The 22,177-nt window shown below is 44.0% G+C and overlaps 1 protein-coding gene across 1 annotated transcript in view; it reads right to left on the bottom strand.

Annotated features, from left to right (window-relative positions):
• The window catches only part of CLSTN2 (calsyntenin 2), a 464,485-nt gene that overhangs the window by 164,581 nt on the left and 277,727 nt on the right, over positions 1 to 22,177 (bottom strand). Inside the window, exons 3-5 of the mRNA XM_040265134.1 lie at positions 12,515 to 12,710; positions 10,947 to 11,155; positions 4,020 to 4,169 (exon numbers count right to left, since the gene is read on the bottom strand). Of these exons, the coding sequence (XP_040121068.1) occupies positions 4,020 to 4,169; positions 10,947 to 11,155; positions 12,515 to 12,710 (555 nt within the window). The remainder of the gene's footprint in view (positions 1 to 4,019; positions 4,170 to 10,946; positions 11,156 to 12,514; positions 12,711 to 22,177) is intronic.

Genomic DNA, 22,177 nt, shown 5'->3' with positions numbered 1-22,177 from the left:
TGTGGTCCTGTTTGACCACTTCCAATTTGCCTTGATTCATGGACCTTACATTCCAGGTTCCTATGCAGTACTGCTCTTTAGAGCATTAGACATTACTTCTATCACCAGTCACATCCACAACTGGGTGTTGTTTTTGCTTTGGCTCTGTCTCCATTCTTTCAGGAGTTATTTCTCCACTGATCTCTCATAGCATATTGGGCACCTACCAACCTGGGGAGTTCCTCTTTCAGTATGCTATCTACTGTGGGTAGAATAGTGACTGTGGCTCAGATCATGAACTCCTTATTGCAAAATTCAGACTTAAATTGAAGAAAGTAGGGAAAACCACTAGACCATTCAGGTATGACCTAAATCAAATCCCTTACGATTGCAGAGTGGAAGTGACAAATAGATTCAACAGATTAGATCTGATAGAGTGTGTGCCTGAAGAACTATGGACAGAGGTTCATGACATTGTATAGGAGGCAGTGATCAAGACCATCTCCAAGAAAAAGAAATGCAAAAAGGCAAAATGGTTGTTTGAGAAGGCCTTACAAATGGCTGAGAAAAGAAGAGAAGCTAAATGCAAAGGAGGAAACGAAAGATATATCCATTTGAATGCAGAGTTCCAAAGAATAGCAATAAGAGATAAGAAAGCCTTCCTCAGTGATCAGTGCAAAGAAATAGAGGAAAATAATAGAATGGGAAAGACTAGAGATCTCTTCAAGAAAATTAGAGATATCAAGGGAACATTTCATGAAGATATGGGCACAATAAAGGACAGAAATTGTACAGATCTAACAGAAACAGAAGATGTTAAGGAAAGGAGGCAAGAATACATAGAACTGTACAAAAAAGATCTTCATGACCCAGGTAACCACGATGGTGTGATCACTCACCTAGAGCCAGACATACTGGAATGTGAAGTCAAGTGGGCCTTAGGAAGCATCACTATGAACAAAACTAGAGGAGGTGATGGAATTCCAGTTGAGCTATTACAAATCCTAAGAGATGATGTTGTTAAAGTGCTGCACTCAATATGCCAGAAAATATGGAAAACACAGCAGTGGCCACAGGACTGGAAAAGGTCAGTTTTCATTCCAATCCCGAAGAAAGGCAATGCCAAAGAATGTTCAAATTAATGCACAATTGCACTCATCTCACATGCTAGTAAAGTAATGCTCAAAATTCTCCAAGCCAGGTTTCTATAGTACATGAATCGTGAACTTCTTGATGTTCAAGCTGGATTTTGAAAAGGCAGAGGAACCAGAGATCAAATTGCCAACATCCGTCTAATCATCAAAAAAGCAAAAGAGTTCCAGAAAAACATCTACTTCTGTTTTATTGACTACACCAAAGCCTTTGACTGTGTGCATCACAAAAAACTAGGGAAAATTCTTAAAGAGATAGGATTACCAGACCACCTCACCTTACTCCTGAGAAATCTGTATGCAGGTCAAGAAGCAACAGTTAGAACTGGACATGGAACAACAGATTGGTTCCAAATTGGGAAAGGAGTACGTCAAGGCTGTATATTGTCACCCTGCTTAATTCACTTATATGCAGAGTACATCCTGTGAAATGCCAGGCTGGATGAAGCACAAGCTGGAATCAAGATTGCTTGGAGAAATATCAATAACTTTAGATATGCAGATGACACTACCCTTATGGCAGAAAGTGAAGAGGAACTAAAGAGCCTCTTTTTTTGTTTCTTCTAAAGAGCCTCTTAATGAAAGTGAAGGAGGAGAGTGAAAAAGTTGGCTTAAAACTCAACATTCAGAAAACAAAGATCATGGCGTCCGGTCCCATCACTCCATGGCAAGTAGATGGGGAAATAATGGAAACAGTGTGATACGTTATATTCTTGGGCTCCAAAATCACTGCAGATGGTGACTGAAGCCATGAAATTAAAAGGCACTTGCTCCTTGGAAGAGAAGCTATGACAAACCTAGACAGCATATTAAAATGCAGAGCTATTACTTTACTGACAAAAGTCTGTCTAGTCAAAGCTATGGTTTTTCCAGTAGTCATGTACGTTTGTGAAAGTTGGACTCTAAAGAAAGCTGTGCACAGAAGAACTGATGCTTTTGAACTGTGGTGTTGGAGAAGACTCTTGAGTGTCCCTCGGACTACAAAGAGATCCAACCAGTCCATCCTAAAGGAGATCAGTCCTCAATATTCATTGGAACAACTGATAATGAAGCTGAAACTCCAATACTCTGGCCACCTGATGCGAAGAACTGACTCATTGCAAAAGACCCAATGTTGGGAAAGATTGAAAGTGGGAGGAGAAGGGGCTGACAGAGGATGAGATGGTTGGATGGCATCAGTGGCTTGATGGACGGTGATGTTTGAGTAAGCTCTGGGAGATGGTGATGGACAGGGAGGGCTAGCATGCTGCAGTCCATGGGGTTGCAAAGAGTCAGACACGACTGAGTGACTGAACTGACTAACTGATGGGACCGGGAAGCTGAACAATGAAAGATACAGAGAACATAGATAGAGAAAGAGGTAGTATGTAACAGGGACTTTAAAGACATATGAAGGGAAGGCAACAGACAAAGGCAGAGAAGTCCATGGAACACCATGAGTTATCAGCAAGCAGAAGCTGCAGCAGCAGCAGCAATCAAATGGCAGCACAGAGATGACTCCAGCATCCCTGCCCAGGCAGTAGAACTACTGATGTTACCACTAGAACTCTTGTTACTCCATACACTGTTCAGTCCTCTGTGAGCGCCTTCTCTGCACTGGCCTTCCCATCCTTATTTCTCCTTAGTTCATTGCTATATCTCCATCACCTAAGAGTAAGCTGAACCTTCTATCTTTGCATCCTAAAAGAGGTAAACAAAAATCCACATCCATCTAAGGCCATTGTGTCTCCACTGCCAGAGCCCATAGTTTCGATTCAGTTCAGTTCAATTGCTCAGTTGTGTCCGACTCTGTGACCCCATGAATCGCAGCACGCCAGGCCTCCCTGTCCATCACCAACTCCCGGAGTTCACTCAGACTCACGTCCATCGAGTCAGTGATGCCACCCAGCCATCTCATCCTCTGTCGTCCCCTTCTCCTCCTGCCCCCAATCCCTCCCAGCATCAGAGGCTTTTCCAATGAGTCAACTCTTCGCATGAGGTGGCCAAAGTACTGGAGCTTCAGCTTTAGCATCATTCCTTCCAAAGAAATCCCAGGGTTGATCTCCTTCAGAATGGACTGGCTGGATCTCCTTGCCAGTCCAAGGGACGCTCAAGAGTCTTCTGCAACACCACAGTTCAAAAGCATCAATTCTTCAGTGCTCCACCTTCTTCACAGTCCAACTCTCACATCATATGACTACTGGAAAAACAATAGCCTTGACTAGGCGGACCTTAGTCGGCAAAGTAATGTCTCTGCTTTTGAATATACTATCTAGGTTGGTCATAACCTTTCTTCCAAGGAGTAAGCGTCTTTTAATTTCATGGCTGCAGTCACCATCTTCAGTGATTTTGGAGCCCCCCAAAATAAAGTCTGACACTGTTTCCACTGTTTCCCCATCTATTTCCCATGAAGTGATGGGACCGGATGCCATGATCTTCGTTTTCTGAATGTTTAGAAACCTGCTAACGCAGAGGCTGTATTCTGGCTCTCCAACCTCTGCCTGTGTGCCCTCTGTGCAAGCCCAAGGAACACACAACCTTCCCTGGGTGCTGAGCAATGATCAAAACTTGAAACACACTAGCAGCGTGTAGGCTTTCCAGCACTTTCTCCTGAGCACTGTGGGATAATTACTATTGATTGGAAGATGTCATAAGACTTGAGAAAGGGCACCCTGGACAAACTGGGCACATGAGTTAGATGAGTTGCCTTGGACATTCTGAGCTGTACAATGTGGGTAATATATCACCCAGGAGTTGTGAGAACAAATAGGCTACTCCATTTCTCACAGCAAAGTGCCTGTGCTTTACAAACTCCTCTAGTGATACATTGTGATGATCAGAAGGCAGGTGCAGCCCCTCCGAGACACACAAGCTGCCTTCAGCCGACAAGACTGACAAGAGCAGGCCCACCTTGCCAGCCAGGCTTGCAAACTGGCTTCACGTCCACCTGCACCAGGGTGTCCTGCGCGGCGGGCTTCAGTCCACAGTCATAGGCGGTTACTAGGATCTCATACTGGTGCTGCTTGTCATAGCTCAGCTTCTCCGTGTTTCTGACGTTGCCTGAGGATACAGGGACATTGAAAATAATTTCAGATCAAGTGAACCACGCTGCAGTTCTTCAAAATCCCTTCTGCCCTCCTCCAGCCTTCACCAGAATAAAATGTCCCCTTTTCCTATCTCTTTATAAAAGCTAGCGCACGTAGGGAGCGTGGCTTCCACATGTGGCCTGCTTGAGCCTTAGTGGCAGAGTCCTAGGAACTGCTGGCTGGAGCCACTCCAGCTGTGGGACAGAACTGGCAGGGAATTCTGTGCACACGTCTGGAACCCAGCTGGTTGTATTAAGTGTGGGGTAGTCAGAATACCACCTTAAACTGCGCCCATGCGGCTATGTCCCCGATACAGGGTGTCGTATGCTCACGTTACAGGAAATCTCTGGGAAAAAGATGGAATTCAGAAACTTTTCAACATGTATTTATTTTTTAACATCTGGGCTCTTCGCCAGGAACATGCGCTGCCTCTTCTCACATTATTTTGCTACCAAATAGGAAGTAAAATCAATAAGAGAAGACGTGTGACCTCTCTTCTGAAAGCTACACAGAATAATAGATTCCTTGCCCCAGTGGCAAAGACATTTTTCTTCTCCAAGAGAGATCAGATATTGTTTCTGAGCCATTTGTGTGTTTTTGTTCCCATGGGTTAGATACAATGGTTCAGAAATATTTGACAATTAATGAGCAAACTTTTATTTGACTATTTTTGCTGAAATACAATTTTGGTTTCAAAAATGAATCAAGGCCTGATGTGCATTTAATTCTTTTAACTGTTTGATTCCCAGAGATTAAAGTCTTCCTTTCAGAAGAATAATTACATTCTGGCTTTTCTTTTCCAATGAAAATTAGAGTTGACAGCAAATGAGAACTCAAATGATATCATCATCCTTTGCTAGACGCAAAATCAAGAAGATAGAAATTAAAAAACAAATCAACAAGCAAATATACACAAACATGGAATCACTGACTCAGGTACACAATTTCTGTGTACCTTTGTTGAATCAAAAAAACAAAATTATTAAAGTATAGTTGATTTGTAATGTTGTGTTAATTTCTGCTGTACAGCAAAGTGACTCAGTTACACATACATATTCTTTTGCGTGTTCTTTTCCATTATGGCTTATCATAGGATATTGAATATAGTTCCCCATGCTATACACTAGGACCGTGTTGTTTATCTATCCTACATGTAAGGGTTTGTATCTGTTCATCCTGAACTCCAGTCCTTCCCTCCCCCACACCCCCTTCCCCTCGGCAACTACTAGTCTGTTCTCTATGACTGTGTGACTCAGGCATATATTTATTTCAGTCTCAGCTCGGGGCCCCACGCATGTGTGAAAGGGCTCAGTGTGGGGTTGGTAATATTCTCTGTGGCTTCTGTTAACAAACTAGTTCATGGTTATAGCTATCACAAGGGAATATTTCTGCCAGGTGGAAGCACTGTAATAGGATCATGAGAATATGCTTCAGCAACATCAAATTGAATTTTGAACAAAAAGTTTTAACTTTCTCTTTCTTTAAAGTTAAATGGCTCTCAAAAGATACACCTCGTAGAAGGGGAAGGCTCAGGGTTTACAGGCCGTGTGACATTCAGCAGACCAACACTATTGATTGTAGGAGAAAAATAAACACTCAAGACCGCAATCTTTGGCTCAATTTACCACAGCTCCACTTGAGTAAGAAGTCTTAATGAAACTGTCTGAGAAACTAACTCGCTTTCTCTACCACAACCAGTTTCACACAAGAGAGAATGGGTTTCAGAGGATAGGATTTGGAGCATTAGATAAACATGAGAGTATAATAATGTTGCCAATGGTTGAGGGGGAAAGGTTGTATTTGGCTAAGTCACACTTAAAAAAAATTTTTTTTAAAGATCACAAAAAACCATCCTTTTGCTTTTGTGACAATTGTTATTATTCTCCCAACTTGTTAATGATTTCTCCTAGTGTCATCTTCTCAGGAGACCTGAGTCCACAGCTACCCCATGTGAGCACTGATCTCTGTGCGTATTTCTCTGTTCCAAATGAACCTGGGAAGCTAACTCTCAAAGAACTATCAGTATCTACCATGTGTCACAGTGAAAGTATTTTTTGAAAACTCAGCTGGGGTGGTGGATTCAGTGAGACAAGCACACTGACCTACACCCTCCTTCTGCCGGAATTTAAATTGGAGCAGCCGTTTTGGAAAGCTACACAAGTTGGTCACTTTGCAACTGCTCATACCTTTTGGTCAAGCAATTTCACATCTAAAAACTTACTCCAGGAAAATGATACAAATTGCAAGCCAACAAATATGTTCATCTAAGCATTATTTATTATTAAAACATTGAAAAAGAATAAAGAAACTGGATGCCCAATCATCAGGAGACAAGCTAAGCCTGAATCTCTGCTTAGATGGACTGCTTTTCACAGTAAAGTATTAATTATTAACTGCTTTATGGATGGAGAAAATCCATGCAATTAAATGATAAATGAAAAAGGGAAAGTGTGGCCTTACTTTTGTTTCAAAACTTCATGGAAAAAATGCTGGCAAAATGTCAGTGGTAGTTCTCTTTGGTGGGATTACAAAAGTGACTTCATACTTTTCTAGGCTGCCCAGTTTCCCACCAGGGGCGTGCAGTTCCTCCTCTTCTATTCAGGTGGAAGGGAAGTATGTTCACATACCTGAAGATAAGTAGACTTGGGCTCACACCTCACTCTTAGGTAGCCAAGGGCCCTGACTCTCCAGGGCAGCCTATGGAGGGCTCAGTGGAGGCTGTGCGAAACCAACCACTGCTTGGAAGGTACGAAAGCCTGCTGAGTGGAGGCAGGTGTCCTGGTGAGCCCCGCACCTCCCTGTGCGGTCATCCCCAATCCTGGTTGAGTGCTTGCTCTGTGCCGACAGTCTGAGGAATGCCTTGTGAGATCCGCCCCCTCACACAGGCACAGTATTTATTTATTTGTCTATTTTGGCTGTGCTGGGTCTTCACCGTGGTGCTCGGGCTTTCTCTACTTGTGGCTGATGTGGGCTTCTCCAGTTGCGCTATGCAGGATTAGCTGCCCTACAACATGTGGGATCTTAGTTCCCTGACCAGGGATTGAACCTGTGTCTCCGGCACTGGAAGGCTGATTCTTTAAATAACTAGACCACCAGGGAAGTCCCTCAGGCACAGTATTTAATTCCCATTTTACAATGAAGATCTGATATCAAGTTTAAGTAATTCATCAAGGATCTCCTTCTTCCCCTCTCTCACAGTGGTGGGCAAAGGATTAAGATGAAACTGAGTATTTTTGAACTTAAATACCATTGTCATACATTCCTGTCAAATATCACTGAGGACAGTGATAATATCACTGGTGAAAAAGGTTTGGGATCAACATTCAGGGGACCTGGCTCCAGTCCCCATTCTGCCAGCTCTTTACTCTTTAGGAATCAGTTTTTCCATCAGTTCAATGAAAGTGAGGATCTAGGACCTATCAATCTGAGAGAGACTAGTCAAGTGCTAGAAGATACAGGGGGGCCGGAAGCCATCGGAAATGGATCCAGAATATCCCAAGAGGTGGCAATGCCACCAACTTGGTTACCTGCTCATAATTTCAGCTTGAAAATCCATGGGGAGTGAGTAACCTTCATGTCCGAGTCACCCAGGCAAGTATCTGATAATCATGGTGTCATGAGTGGAACACTCTCCATGCCGGGTACCCTGTTAACACCATCCACAGGCACCGCCTCTCCTCGAGGCCTCGCTGCTACTGCTGTGATCTCTCCTTGAGGCCTCGCTGCTACTGCCGTGATCTCTCAGGGGAGGAATTCAAGGGAAGGGAGGCTGAGGACCCCTGGTTGGAAGAGGTTGATTCTTGCGTTCAGACTGGTCAAATCACTTCCATGCAATGTCATCTATCCTCCCTGAGGCCTTGTTTCCTTTCTTTCCCCCACAAGCAAAGAATCTGGCAGGTGGGAGGGCCCCAGAGACATCTCCCTAAAGTCCTGGGGCCTGAATGAGTGGACCCCAACTCAGCAGTACTTTTTCCAATGTGCATGTGAAGAAATTCTTCAAGGAGCTGGGAAGGTCGCTCCTTGAAGAAATGATGGATAAGGGCCAACTGGAAAGCTCATTAGAATGGGAGCTGCTTCTCCGTCTGCCCTGAGGTCCTGCCTTCATTACTGGAGAACTGCTTTTGTAAACCTTGCCGTCAAGGGCCCACAATCCCTGGGAGTGCCCGCTTTCCTCTACATCTCAGGCTGTAAACCAACGTTGGAGGCAGAGGCTTGGCGAAGGACCATTACTCACTTTTAATGAGACAGCCAGGGAAATAAATTGGCATATGTTAGTGAAATGGCTCATCAAGGTGAGTAATTATCTTCATGGCTGGGGCAGTTTACCCTCTGATAAAGGAATTAGCATCTCCTCTCTCCCAGGGCTGTGGCTCTCCAGAACTAAGGCAGGAGGCCAAGGGCAGCTTGACCACTCCTTCTGGATGTCCTCCTCTCATCCAGTGCAGCTCTATAGCAAGGACTTGTCACTCCCCCAGTTCCAGAGCTCTCAGAGTCATAGACTGCACAGCTGACCACAGGAGACCAGAAAAATACAAAGCGTTACTCTATATTTTATACAGTGGGGTGCGAGTGCCTGTGTGTGTGTGTGGTGGGGACAGATCAGCTATGCCACAGGGCCTTGTAGGAAAAGCTATCCAGAGCAGTTCTGGCAGGCTCTACAAATGAAATTACCTGCTTCTTAAACCTGAGCCAAACTTTAATTACAGTACAGTATTTTCTCCTTTACTTTCTCATGCACTGATTTTGTGTCCCACAGAATTAACCTCTAGTGAGTGATGCCCAGGTGTGTGACAGACACTGGCCATGTGTTTGATCATCTTATAAGGAAACATCTCTATTATCATGTTATCTGCTTTATGAATATTGGTTCCATCTTTCAAGACAGATGATAAACTCCTGGATGCCAAGGATGAGGGAATCTGTAACAGTTCCCAGGATGCAGAGCACTCTGTTACAGGGTATGTTTCTCCCTGGTCTCAACATCAGGAAGCCTGGGAAGCACCGAAGATTTGCAAGCAGGTGACTGATGGTATTTCCCTCTAGGCACTGGCTACCAGGAGACTCAGGGCTAAGTCACTGCCTACCCCTGGGTCTGGTTCAGGGCACACTTTGTGCACCACCTTCATCCCTGATGCTGCCTTTCTAGTTTTTTTTTTTTTTTTTTTTTGCTAGATGGTAAGCTCCATATGGGCAGGCCCGCTTATGCTATGACTTCCCTTCTCTCTCTGTTCCCAGTTTCCAGACTATGCCTGGCACTTAACAAACACTGACAGAGTGGATGAACCTCAGGTTATACAAAGTTTACATCTTTGAGCAGTTAAATCCTGTTTGAAATAAAATGAGGATAATATACATATAACCACACATTCATGCTAATAATGAAACAACGTAGTTGGCAAATGATTATCATTTGATTAACATCAAATTATTGAGAGTAGAAGTAGGCTGAGCTGCCTGGGCCTCTGTTTATGGTGTTTATACTGGAATGAGTTTTTAAAATAATGCTGATGGGGAAATATCCAAATGGCTTTCTAGGTTTAGTCTGAGATTGGGGATTAGTGGGACGGGCCTTTCATTCCTCATTCCAACTAGGGCGGAAATTCTAAAAAAACATTGGCAAGAAAGGACATAGATGATCTGGCACATATATACAATGGAATATTACTCAACCACAAAAGTGACGGAACTGTGCTGTTTGCAAAGACACGGATGGACCTAGAGACTGTTATACAGAGTGAAGTCAGTCAGAAAGAGAAAAACAAATATTGCATATTAATTCATATATGTGGAACCTAGAAAAACGACACAGATAAACTATTTGCAAAGCAGAAATAGAGGCACAAATGCAGAAAACAAATGTATGGATACCAAGAGGGGAAGGGAGGGTGGGATATACTGGGAGATTGGGATTGACATATATACACTACTATGTATAAAACAGATAACTAATGAGAGCCTACTGTATAGCACAGGGAGCTCTACTCAACGCTCTGACCTAAATGGAAAGGAAATCTAAAAAAGAGGGGATATATGTAAACGGGCAGGGGATTCACTTTGCTGTACAGCAGAGACTAACGCAACATTGTAAAGCAACTATAATAAAAATTAAAAAACAAAACAAACACCAAACGAAATTGGCAAGAGCTTTAAAGATTTCTATAGATTAGAAAATCTATAGCTTAGAAGATGTTTCCAAAATCTCCACCTGTTTTTTTAGCGTCTCTGTGGGAGCAAACTGTTTTGGTGCAGAAGTGATGTTACAGTTTGTTATATAGGAAACTAAGATGTGGCTGAGTTGATGGTATGGCTCATGCTTGAATGACAACAGGAAAATTCTACCAAAAAACCAACCTGTCTTCGGCATCCAGATATACGGCATCGTGAGTTCTATAGACTATTCACTAAAGAGGTTTACAAGGGGTCTTGGGAATGGGAACCCACTCCAATATTCTTACCTGCAGAATTCCATGGATAGAGGAGCCTGCCAGGCTACAGTCCATTGGGTTGCAAAGAGTTGGACACAACTGAGCGACTAACACTTTTACTTTAGACCTGACTGGGCTGCTAATTATGTGAATTCCCTTCTAGTGCAGGGAATGTACCCAAGTTCTGCATACAGAGCCTAGATCAGGGGTGGCAGGGAGGCATCATCTGGCCAAGTACATTCAGAGCCTGAACTTGGCCTTTCAGAGGGGTGGGGGGTGGAGCTGTTTCCTGCTCCCATCCACTGGGGTCCTCTAAGGACACTCACCATTCCTGTCGATGGCAAAAGGCACATCAGTTGTGACGATTTCATAGTTGCAAATCTGGCTGTACTGGGGGGAGCAGTCTTCGTCGATGGCCTCCACTTGCAGGATGCTGTCATAGATCTTGCCCTCCGTCACGACAGCCTTGTAGGCTGGCTCTTTGAAGGTGGGAGCAAACTCATTGACGTCCTTCACCTGGATATGGACCACGGCCCTAGGACAACACACAGGAGGGAAGAGATGCCAGTAACGAAAGAATTGCACGAGACTCCTGCACTTCCCATGGGCACTGATTCAGGTCCCAAGGCCAAGAGAGTGGAGAAATCATGACAGCTGGCGTGGCTGTTGTCTGAGGGCCCTGTCCCTGCCTCCACTGAGATGCCTCTGCCTGTCCTGCCCCAATCCTTTGAGATGAATTCACCCCAGAGAGATACCCCCACCCAGATTCTTTGACCTTCCCTGTTACCCAGCTTTAGGCAACACATTTCCTCAGAATTCAGTGGTCTCCAAGCTTTTTGGCACCAGGGACCAATTTTGTGGAAGGTAGTTTTTCCATGGACTGGGGCTGGGGAGGGGATGGTTTCAGGATGATTCAATCACATTACATTTATTGTGCACTTTATTTCTATTATTATTACATCAGCTCCACCTCAGATCATCAGGCATTAGATCCTGGAGGTTAGGAATCCCTGCATCTCTCTAGCTCATTTGTCTATTCACACTCCACTCAGTAAGAATTGAGCTCAGTTCAGTCACATCTGACTCTTTGCAACCCCATGGACTGTAGCACGCCAACCTTCCCTGTCCATCACCAACTCCCATACCCTGCTCAGACTCATGTTCTTCAAGTCGGTGATGCCATCCAATCACCTCATGCCCTATTGTCCCCTTCTCCTCCTGCCTTCAATCTTTCCCAGAATCAGGGTCTTTTCCAATGAGTCAGTTCTTTGCATCAGGTGGCCAAAGTATTGAGCCACTCTTACTCTGACCCAATTTAAGAGTTATAACCCCAAATGAGGCTTCCTTGGTGGCTCAGATGGTAAAGAATCTGCCTGAAATGCAGGAGGCCAGGGTTTGATCCCTGGGTCAGGAAGATATCCTGGAGAATGAAATAGCAATGCACTCCAGTATTCTTGCCTGGAGAATTTTATGGACAGAGGAGCCTGTCCACGGGGTTGCAAAGAGTTGGACATAACTGAGTGACTACCACTTTCACACTCTATAACCCCCAAATGAAAGGTGCTGTGACAGACAGAAGCATATGGCCTGGCAGAAATCCAGGGAAAGGTCCCAACCAGTTCTGCAGGGATAGGTTGGATCATGGAAAGCTTCCTAGAGAAAGTGACAACTGACCTTAGTCCTGATAGTACAATAGTAAAATCGGGGTGTCTGCACGTGAAGCAGAGGGGTAGAGTATTCCAGGGGTAGAAAGTGACCCATGCTGATGCCTGCAGGGGCCTGTGGACCTAGCCACTGGTCTGGCAGGCTGGAGCTTCAAGGAGTGACGTGCATGCGTATCGAAACAGACAGGCAGGCAGGGGAGGGAGGCAGGGAGCTCCATCAGGTCACTCACTTGTGAGATTTCTTCCAGGCTGTCTCCCGGGGCCCCGTGCCACAGTCATAGGCCTGGATGATGAAGGTGTACTCCTTCTGCAGCTCACAGTCGATGGGGCTTTTGGCACGGAGCCGGCCTTCTCCAGACGTCTTGTTGAGCACCACAGCCTCAAAGGGCAACTCCTGGCCGTGTATCTTGAATGCACAGATTTCTCCTGCAGGAGGACAGAAGGAGAGAGCAAGTGTCATAGCGGACTTTTGGAAAAAAAAAAAAAAAGAACAGCCAGATTGCATATAGACTGGACCAGATTTACAAACCCAAAAGCCCTAGGCCATTTTCCTCCACGCAGATAACTGTCAAGCTGGAAGCAGTCTTTAGGGAGCCAGTCCAACTTGTTCCTTTCTGGGATGGTAACACCGGAATGCCCCCCATCCAGTGCTGCCGGCAGAAAAAGCAAGGGGGTGGGAAGGGTGGTCATCACGCAGGGGAGCTGGCTCTTCATCCCCGTTTGCCAGATTTCCTGGCAGGTTTCTTGCCTGCCCTCTGCCCAGTATGAGATTAAGGAATTTGACCACAGTCAAAAGACAAATGACTACAGAGGAAAGGAGAAAAAGGCCAAAGCTTTCACTGTCTTTTGTTCTGTGACAACATCCTCGATTCTTGAAAGTGTGCTCTGTGAAGCAGTGACCTGGGCATCCCTGGGGAGCTTGTTAGGATTACAGACTCCTAGGACCTGGACCCTGGACCTCCTGAGTCGGGAGCTGTATCTTTTTTATGTTTATTTTTTTAGTATGTCCATTATATGTTTTTTAAAAGTATAGTTGATTTATAATATTGTGTTAATTTCTGCTGTACAGCCAAGTGACTCAGTTATACATAAGTATATATGTATGTATATTCTTTTTTATATTCTTTTGCATTACAGTTTATTACAGGATATTAAATATAGTTCCCTGTGCTATAGTAGGACCTTGTTTTTTATCCTATATACAACAGTTTGCCTCTGCTAACTTAATTAGGGTCCCCAGGTGACCTGTTTGCTCAGTCAATGTGAGCAGCACTGCTCTGCTCTGTCCTTTACTCCTGGTTTAGTAAATGCATCCCCGTTCATGTCTCTCACCCACTTCTCTGTGGGGACTGGGACAGACACCACTCCAAGCTTGCCATTTTCTCTCCAAACAGTGGAGGTGAGTCTATGTGAATTTCAGAATCCCTGTGGAGCCTGAGAAACCATCTTCTTAAAGAACTGACCATGTTGTAAAATGAATGCATTTCTCTCCCCCAGCTGGGTTCATGTGTATTATACCTTTTTCTCTGCATTAAAATGATAAAGCAATGAAAATATCTTCTTTACCTCAACTGGCAAATATTGATTTCTTGAACCCTGACTGTGAGCCCTGTAGTAAGTGTTCTGGAAAGTACTAAAGGTTTGAGACACATTCTCTCCCTGTGTTGAGGGAGCTTACAGACTTGTTGGGGAGACAATGTGTAGATGTCCAGAAGGACCATTCATAGTGTAAAGAGCTGGGTGAGCATCATGTGACATGGGCATCAAGGGGTCCAGGCTGCTGGTGAAGAAAATGTAGGCTTGAGCCCAAGGGCCTGAGTCATGTTCCAAGTTTGCTACTTACTAGCTGATTTAGTCAAATTATGTTGACTCGCTGGGTTTCAACTGTGTTGTCAGTAAAAGCACCCAGGAGACGATGTCGCAGGGAGAGCATCTACCTGGCATGCCCCAACCCTGGTCTGACATTGTCCCAGCTGCACTGCTGGGACCATGGTGAGGTGCCTACTGTATATACTTTAATGGGGTCCTCACATTCAGAGTGACCAGGCACCTGCTCAGCTGCTCCAAAGATCAGACAGCATGAGAAGAAGGGATAACACGACTGCATGTCTGCTTTGCCCAGGCATCCAGCTTTGTACCCCCACCCAGGTGATCTGGTTTAATCATCCCAGCAAACCTGCAAGGCAGACATTTTATAGCAATTAGAACAAATTAACAACAAAAAGGATCAGAGAAGTTATTGCTTGCTCAAGGTCACAGAGTGAAAGTTGGTATAAATCCTGGGTATGGCTGAGTCCTGACTCCACACCCTTTCTGTTTCACTGCACCATCTCCAAGCAGCCTTCTCAGAGGACCACTGCAGGAATTGCTTCCGGTAACATTCTAAAATCCTGTTCAAGCCTCACTCAGGAGAAAAAGCCCCCATTTTACATAGAGGAAGCATGCCCTGATCTCTTACTAACAATGTTTTCTGAGATGGTCAATCAATACCAATTTTACCTTTAGGCTTTTGTTTTTTACTATTTCATCGATCCTCAATTTCATTATGAACACTCCATTTTCACTACATTCCCTCCTGGCCATTTCTCAAATGTAGTCATGGAATAATGAACAAGACAGACAGTTTGTGGGCCAGGCTCTAACAAGAAGGCCGCTTCCCATTCTGTCACTGCACTGCCTCTTGGACAAGACTAGGCCTACAGCCTTCAAGGTGGGAAAAGGGGTTTCAACCCATCCTCAAGTTTCATTTCTGCTCTGAATTGGCTGGGTTTGAAGAGATGGACTTCTGACATGCCTGCCTTGAGATTCTATCTCAAGATCAATGCCAGTTACGGGAATACTAGCAGTAAATGTGCCCAGATTAGTTCTACGGTATTCTCTGAAGTTCCCAACTATTGCCACAGTTCTAACAGTCATTGGATCCTTTCTCTTTGAAAAGTCCAATTAAACTGAATGTAAATGAGGGCAATTCTCTGTTAGAGACACTCGATCTCATCTAGAGTAGTCCTCAAGGCTCAGAAATCCTGAACCCGAAGAAAGGAGAGGAAGGAGGAAAAGGCAAAGGAGGAGGGGGAGATCCAGACACAGGGGAGGCTGAGAAAAGTAAACCTCAGGGCCACATATTTTCATGGAACTAAATGCAGCTCAATTCAACTCAATAGAGCCAGTATTTTTTGAGTAAGTGTAAGGCACTGTGCTGGACCTGGAGACACAAAGAAAACAACTTGGATACCTTAAGGCAGTGGTCCCCAATGCTTTTGGTACCAGGAATTGATTTCGTGGAAGATGATTTTTTCCACAGATTGGAGATGTTGGGGGCATGGTTTCAGGCTGATTCAAGTCATTACATTTATTGTGCACCCTATTTCTAATCCAGTGTCACCACTGATCTGACAAGAGGCAATTGGTCTGTGGCCCAGAGGTTGGGGATCCCTCCCTTAAGGCATAAAGATACCCAATCCTCAAGCCCCCATTACCTTCTAGAAGAGACAGTGAAGTTCCCAAGGGCTATGCCATGCTCATTTAGTCTGTACCAGCTCAGACTGAGATGGGACTTAGCCTCCTTTGAACAAAAACTAGAATTCACCCTAGTGAAATACATCACCCTCATTGATCTCACCTCTTCATCTGACTCTTGTGTTCTGGCTGCAAAAACGTTCATTCATTTATTTATCCATTCATCCGTCTCATAAATATTTATTAGGAACTATGCTCCCAGCACTGATGAAATAGTGATGATCAAACCCCACCCGGTCCTGGGGTGATAGCAGTCCAGTGTAGGAGGAAGTTAAGGAATTGGGTAATCACCTGCTGTCAGGAAGGATGGTGATGGTGATATGTGCATTGTAGGAGGTCCTAAGAGTCCTGACCTGGGCAGTCTGGGCAGAGAGGTCTAAGCTAGATGTGATGGATGAGCTGAGATCACAGGAAGAGAAAAAGGGAGAGACCCAGGCCACAGGAGAGTGAACTTAGTTTCAAGCAGGGGGGTAACACATGGGAGTACCCTTCAGCAGGAAGGGACAAGGGACTGCAGAGACACATGTGGCAGGAGTAGAGGCAATGGGGCAGGGCCAGCTTCATGGATTTGCAACCAGAGAGGCACTCAGGGGCCATGTGCTCAAGAGGGCCCTAAGCATGGCTGAAATCTCTGCTGTTGCCACACTGAAATTCTTAATAGTGTTATCTTTAAACTTGGGTTTTATAAATGAAATATGATGAAACAATGGAGTCTTTCTTGAGCAATGGAGGTGCTCCCTATTCATTGCTCCCCATTTGTATCTAGTGGTCAGGATACGCCATGAGCAGAGTATTCTAGTGGACCCATGATGTGGAGAAGGAGATTCAGGAACCTCAGCAAGAGCAAGGTGAGCATGTGACATCTACAACTGAGTAATCCACTAGGCAGGGAGCTGATAACCCCATGAGGCTACCCTTTCTGTTTAAACCAAAAGTGAACACAGAATGAAGGCAAGTGACCAAAGAACCTTGTCATATCCTCTCTTACTATGTTCTTCCCTGTAGTAGCCAATCACTTAGGCTGAAAAGGACGACAGAGAGATAAAGATAAAACCGTCCATTATTCCTTTTCTTTTTATACCATCCTTATTACCAGCTAGTCAAAGGTACAGAACGTTGGTAGAATATATGCATATGAAGAAGTGAAATGAAAACAATTGAGTATTGCTTGTGTAGCATTTACACTGCTCTGGTGAAGAATAAAATATGCATGCATACCTGAGCTAGGACACACAGATTCTGTAATTTTCAGAGATGCTGCATAGCCGTTAACTGCTCTTCTATTTGCATTTGAAACTGCCATTGCATAGTATAAAGATAAATGGTAGAAATTATACTAATAATTGAAATTAAAAAAATTTTTTAACTTAGAATCACATCAAATAGCAAATTAAAAACACAGCAAGTTGAAAGAGAGACTGAAAGACAGGAATGTGCTGGACAGAGTCCTGAGGAAGAAGGATATTTATTGCAGTTTCCAACATCTGTGAGTGACACATTGGGCTGTCTTGATCTTTTGTGAGGCCTGTCACCAGAATTTGTTATTACTAATAAAGTACAGTAGTAGGAGGGTAATGTATTTAAAAGATCAGACCTAATGGCTTTCATATAAAAAATATCACTTTTAAAATCTTGCTTTCCAATCTGCTTTCCTGGGTGGGACAGTTGGTGTGTGACCTGTGTGTGGGAATTCAAAGCACAGATGCACACACACTTGGGATCAGCCACGGACTCTGTGGTGAAATGGGGCCAGCAGCATGGGGCATTCGCTGTGGCCTAAGGTGATTGAACTCTGCTTCACCGAGAGCCCCTGGAGGGGCCAGACCAGTAGAGGAGCCTCTGCAGTGTCTGGAGGGGGAGGTTGTCATGTGGCTCCAGCCCCTCATCACCGCCCTCTTTCTCACAAATACACTTTCCTCTGCAGTAACACACCATATGATAGACACATCAGCAGAAATTGGTGTAGTTATCTCTTGGAAAAAAAAAAAAAAACCTCTCTCTTAATTTCTCCCATAAGATTCTGGGGAAAATGAATGAATGAAAAAATAGATGAAATTGATGAATGAATGAATTAATGAAACTGATTTTTAGAATATATTTTCTTCATACCCTTGAATACCCTTGACCAACAGATTGGGTTGACTTTACTTTTCAGGTGCAAAAACAGCCTCAGAGAGATTAAGTGGTTGACCCAAGGTCTCTTTGATAGTAAGGAGTGGATGAAGAACTGAGATCTAGACCCTTTGAATGTAAATCCTGTGCCCTCTGTCCTTTCATGTTGCTTATCACTGGGTGGGTATGATGTTCTAGGAGAGCGGTTTTCAGAGTGTGATCTGTATACCCCTTGGGTCCCTAAGGACCTTTCTGTGAGGTCCTCAAAGTCAAAACCATCATATTAACACTAAGATGTTATGTGATTTTTACCCTGTTGATATTTGCACTGATGGTATAAAGCAATGGTGAATAAAAGTGCTGATGCCTTAGTAGTGCCTGACTGCATTCTACGTGACAGGTAGTCAACTGTAAAAATAAAGGAAGAAGTCCAGTCTCACTTAAGAGTGTCTTTAACGATGCAGTAAATATTACCAATTTTCATAAATCTCAATCCTTGAGTACATGTATTTTAATATTTTGCATAACAAAATGGAAAGTACTCATAAAGCACCTTTGTAGAACAAAGAATGGTAGGAAAAGCATCTGTGTGATTTAAGTTGAGTGGGAGCTAAACTAGGATGTTTTCATAGGAGATGCTACTTTTACTTGAAAGAATGACTGACAGACAAGCTATGTTTATTTAAATGAGTGTGTGGCAGGCTTTCTTTTAAAGTAAATCTGTCACTTCAAGGAAAAGAACTCATCATAGTGGTTAACCAATGATAAATTTGAGACTTCAATTTTGGAAAATCTGTGTCTGCCACAGACAGTGTGACAATTTACGAATGCTTTAATACTTTTCTGATGAAATGAGTAGTGGTATTAAGGAAGGTAAATGTTGATAGCATATAATGAAATATGTCAACTTTTGAAAGATCTACTTAACCTGAAATCAATATCTCCTAAATGACCAATGCATATTGTTATGCAGAATGCATGAGTAAAAGATTCATTCAAAGTGTGAAATGGACCAATGGATTTTAATACAGCAGTATATAATAAGCTTATCGATGTGATTTCAGATTCTTTATGGTAGCTAAACTTTAAGAAACTATTACTGGGACTTACCTGGTGGTCAAGTGGTTGACAGTCTGCCTGTCAATGTAAGGGGGTATGGGTTCGATCCCTGGTCTGGGACGATCTCACATGCTCCAGAGCAACTAAGCCCATGTACCACAACTACTGAGCCCACACTCTAGAGACTTCGAGGCACAAAAAGAGAAGACACCACAATGAGAAACTCACACCACAACTAGAAAGTAGCCCCTGCACGCCACAACTAGAGAAAGCTTGCAGCAATGAAGATCCAGGGCAGCCAAAATAAATAAATAATTAAAAAAAGAAGCTATTACTTACAGCGTTCTGGCGCAGTATCAGAGAAGAATAGCTACGATTATCTGAAAAGATTAAAATACTCCTCCCTTTTCCAACTATATACCTGAGTGAGGCCCTATTTTTTTCTTCACATACTTTAACCTACACAGCATATCACAACAGATTGAAGGGAGAGAAGTTATGAGGGTCTGCTGCTACTGCTGCTAAGTCACTTCAGTCGTGTCCGACTCTGTACGACCCCATAGACGGCAGCCCACCAGGCTCCCCCATCCCCGGGATTCTCCAGGCAAGATCACTGGAGTGGGTTGCATTTCCTTCTCCAGTGCATGAAAGTGAAAAGTGAAAGTGAAGTCGCTCAGTTGTGTCCGACCCTTAGTGACCCCATGGACTGCAGCCTACCAGGCTCCTCCGTCCATGGGATTTTCCAGGCAAGAGTACTGGAGTGGGGTGCCATTGGCTGTCCTCTATTGAAGCAGACATTGAAGAGACTGCAAAAATGTGCACGGAGCCACTCTTCACACTAATTTGGTTTTGGAAAATTTATTTTTTGGGTCAAATCAGTTATATATGTTGACTGTAATGAGTTTATTATTGTGGTATTTTTTTTAAAAAGTTAATAAATTAGCATTTGGAATCTTCTCAATTTTTGTTTTGAATAAAGTAAATATCAGTAGATATAACCCAAAGTGTCATTAGCAATGTTTAAGAGTATAAAGTTGTCATGAAACCAAAAAGTTTATCATTTACCAACCATAGTTACCAGCCAGGATTCCATATTCTATTCCTGGTACTTGCAACATGACCCATCACCTATCAGAAAACTCTTGATTTCAGAGCAACTCAGTTTTCTCTGCATTGCACAGCTAAGGCATTTGTAATATGAAGGACCAGGCAGAGCTTGATATCAACAAGGTGCTGGGGGTGGGACTTCATTTCCACATCTTCATTCAAACATGGATGGATAACCTCTGGCTCTGGAGCCAGACAGGCTGGACTTGAATCCTCCATTATCTATATGTGTGACCTTGGGCAAGTCACTTATCTCTCTGTGACTGCTTTCTCATCTATGGACTGGCATGATATTAGTAACAGTTATTCATAGCATTCTTGGTTGTTGGAAGGATTAAATGAGTTAATACGTGCAAAGCACTTAACAGTGCTTGCCATGAAGTAAGTACTATATATATGTTAGTGCTTACCATTGTTATTATATTGAAGAAAAGCCACACACTTCTGGCAAAGTCCCTGTTCATGTTTGAGAACGGAAGAGGCCAAATGTGGAGTTCACTTCACCATCAGAAATATTTCCAATGTGTGTCACATGTGTCATTAAAAACAGTCTGAGGGCCTCCTTATGGTCCAGGGGTTAAGAATCCACCTGCCAATGCCAGGGACACGGGTTTGATCCTTGGTCCAGGAATATTCCACATGCCATGGAGCAACTAAGCCTGTGGGCCACAAGTACTGAAGCTCGAATGCACCAGTGTCTGTGATCCACAACAAGAGAAGCCACCGCAATGCAAAGCCTGCACACCGCAACTGGAGAGCAGCCTCTGCTTGCTGTAATTTGAGAAAGCCCCACGTGCAGTAAGGAAGACCCAGCATAGCCAGAAACAAATAAAAGTTTTTTTTTTTTTTAAAAAAAGAGCATTTGCCTAACAAGCAGTCTGGCGGCTCCTTGAAGTACTTTACACTTATCAGTCACAGCTTGACAATTTTCCTGGATATTGTTGGCCAATGACTGCATCCCGTGAATCTGCAAAATCTCGTCCAGGGCCAGTCCTGCTTCGTGGGGAGAGATTCTGAGGGGTGGGGTTTGTGTGTCTGATTTTGCTCATCATGGTGACAGGAGGTTGCTAATGGCCTTTACTGGGCAGGAGTCAAAGGTGCCAAGGGCTTTCCCGGTGGCTCATTTGGTAAAGAACCTGCCTGCCAATGCAGGAGACACAAAAGACACAAGTTTGATCCCTGGATTGGGACGATCTCCTGGAGAAGGAAATGGCAACTAGCTCTAGTATTCTTGCCTGGAAAATCCCATGAACGGTGGAGCCTAGCAGGCTACAGTCCACGGGGTCCCAAAGAGTTGGACATGACTGAGTGACTGAGCATGTACTCACGTAAAGGTGCTAAACGTCCTGTCCTGAGTGGGCCAGTCTTATACCACTGAGAACAGTCTCACCTGAAATGGCCATAGCATCTCCTTGAGAAACACTGTACCCCAAGCATGCAGATAGAATTGTTGGAACAAACATCAGGCCAGGTTCATGACCCCAGGTTTGAGAAAAATGATAGATCTTGTCAAGGCTTCTGCTTCAGATTGGTGAGGTCCCTGCCAATGCAGGATGGAACCATCTGCTCTGAGCTGCATGCTCTGTCCTTCCAGCACACACACTCGGCAGGCAGGGAATACTGACCACACCACCTGAGGGCTGGGCAGAAGGGTTTTTTAAAGTGTACCCCACACCTCTATGTGGAACCACCTGTAGTCACATAAGGTGTAATAAAAAAAGACAGGACAAATGCTACTCATACCAAGTGGTAATCATGCACAGAACATCAAATTAAGGCTGGACTTATACTTTAAAAAAAAAAGGTTGATTTCAAGCCCTTCCACTTCAATAAAAACTTGAAATTTCCAAAAGTGAAAAGTGGAAGGGAAAGGTTCAATGGAGTGTCCCTGAACTTGGCTGCCCCCTCATGTATCTAGGTGGCAGGAAGATCTCAGAGCAACCAACATAGGCAGCTGGCCTTGCACTGAGCCCCAGCTCTGCTCTTCTCAGCTATAAGACCTTGAGCGTATCCCAAGTTCCTCTTCACAACTGAGGATATAGCCATGCCTAATCCTGAACGTTCAGTGAGGCTGCACTGACACCCTAAATGTGAAAGAA

The sequence above is a fragment of the Oryx dammah genome, unplaced genomic scaffold (genome assembly GCF_014754425.2).
Source record: "Oryx dammah isolate SB20612 unplaced genomic scaffold, SCBI_Odam_1.1 HiC_scaffold_2, whole genome shotgun sequence".
NCBI lineage: Eukaryota > Metazoa > Chordata > Mammalia > Artiodactyla > Bovidae > Oryx > Oryx dammah.
The sequence above is the reverse complement of the archived record's forward strand: the minus strand, read 5'-3'. Positions and strand labels throughout refer to the sequence as shown.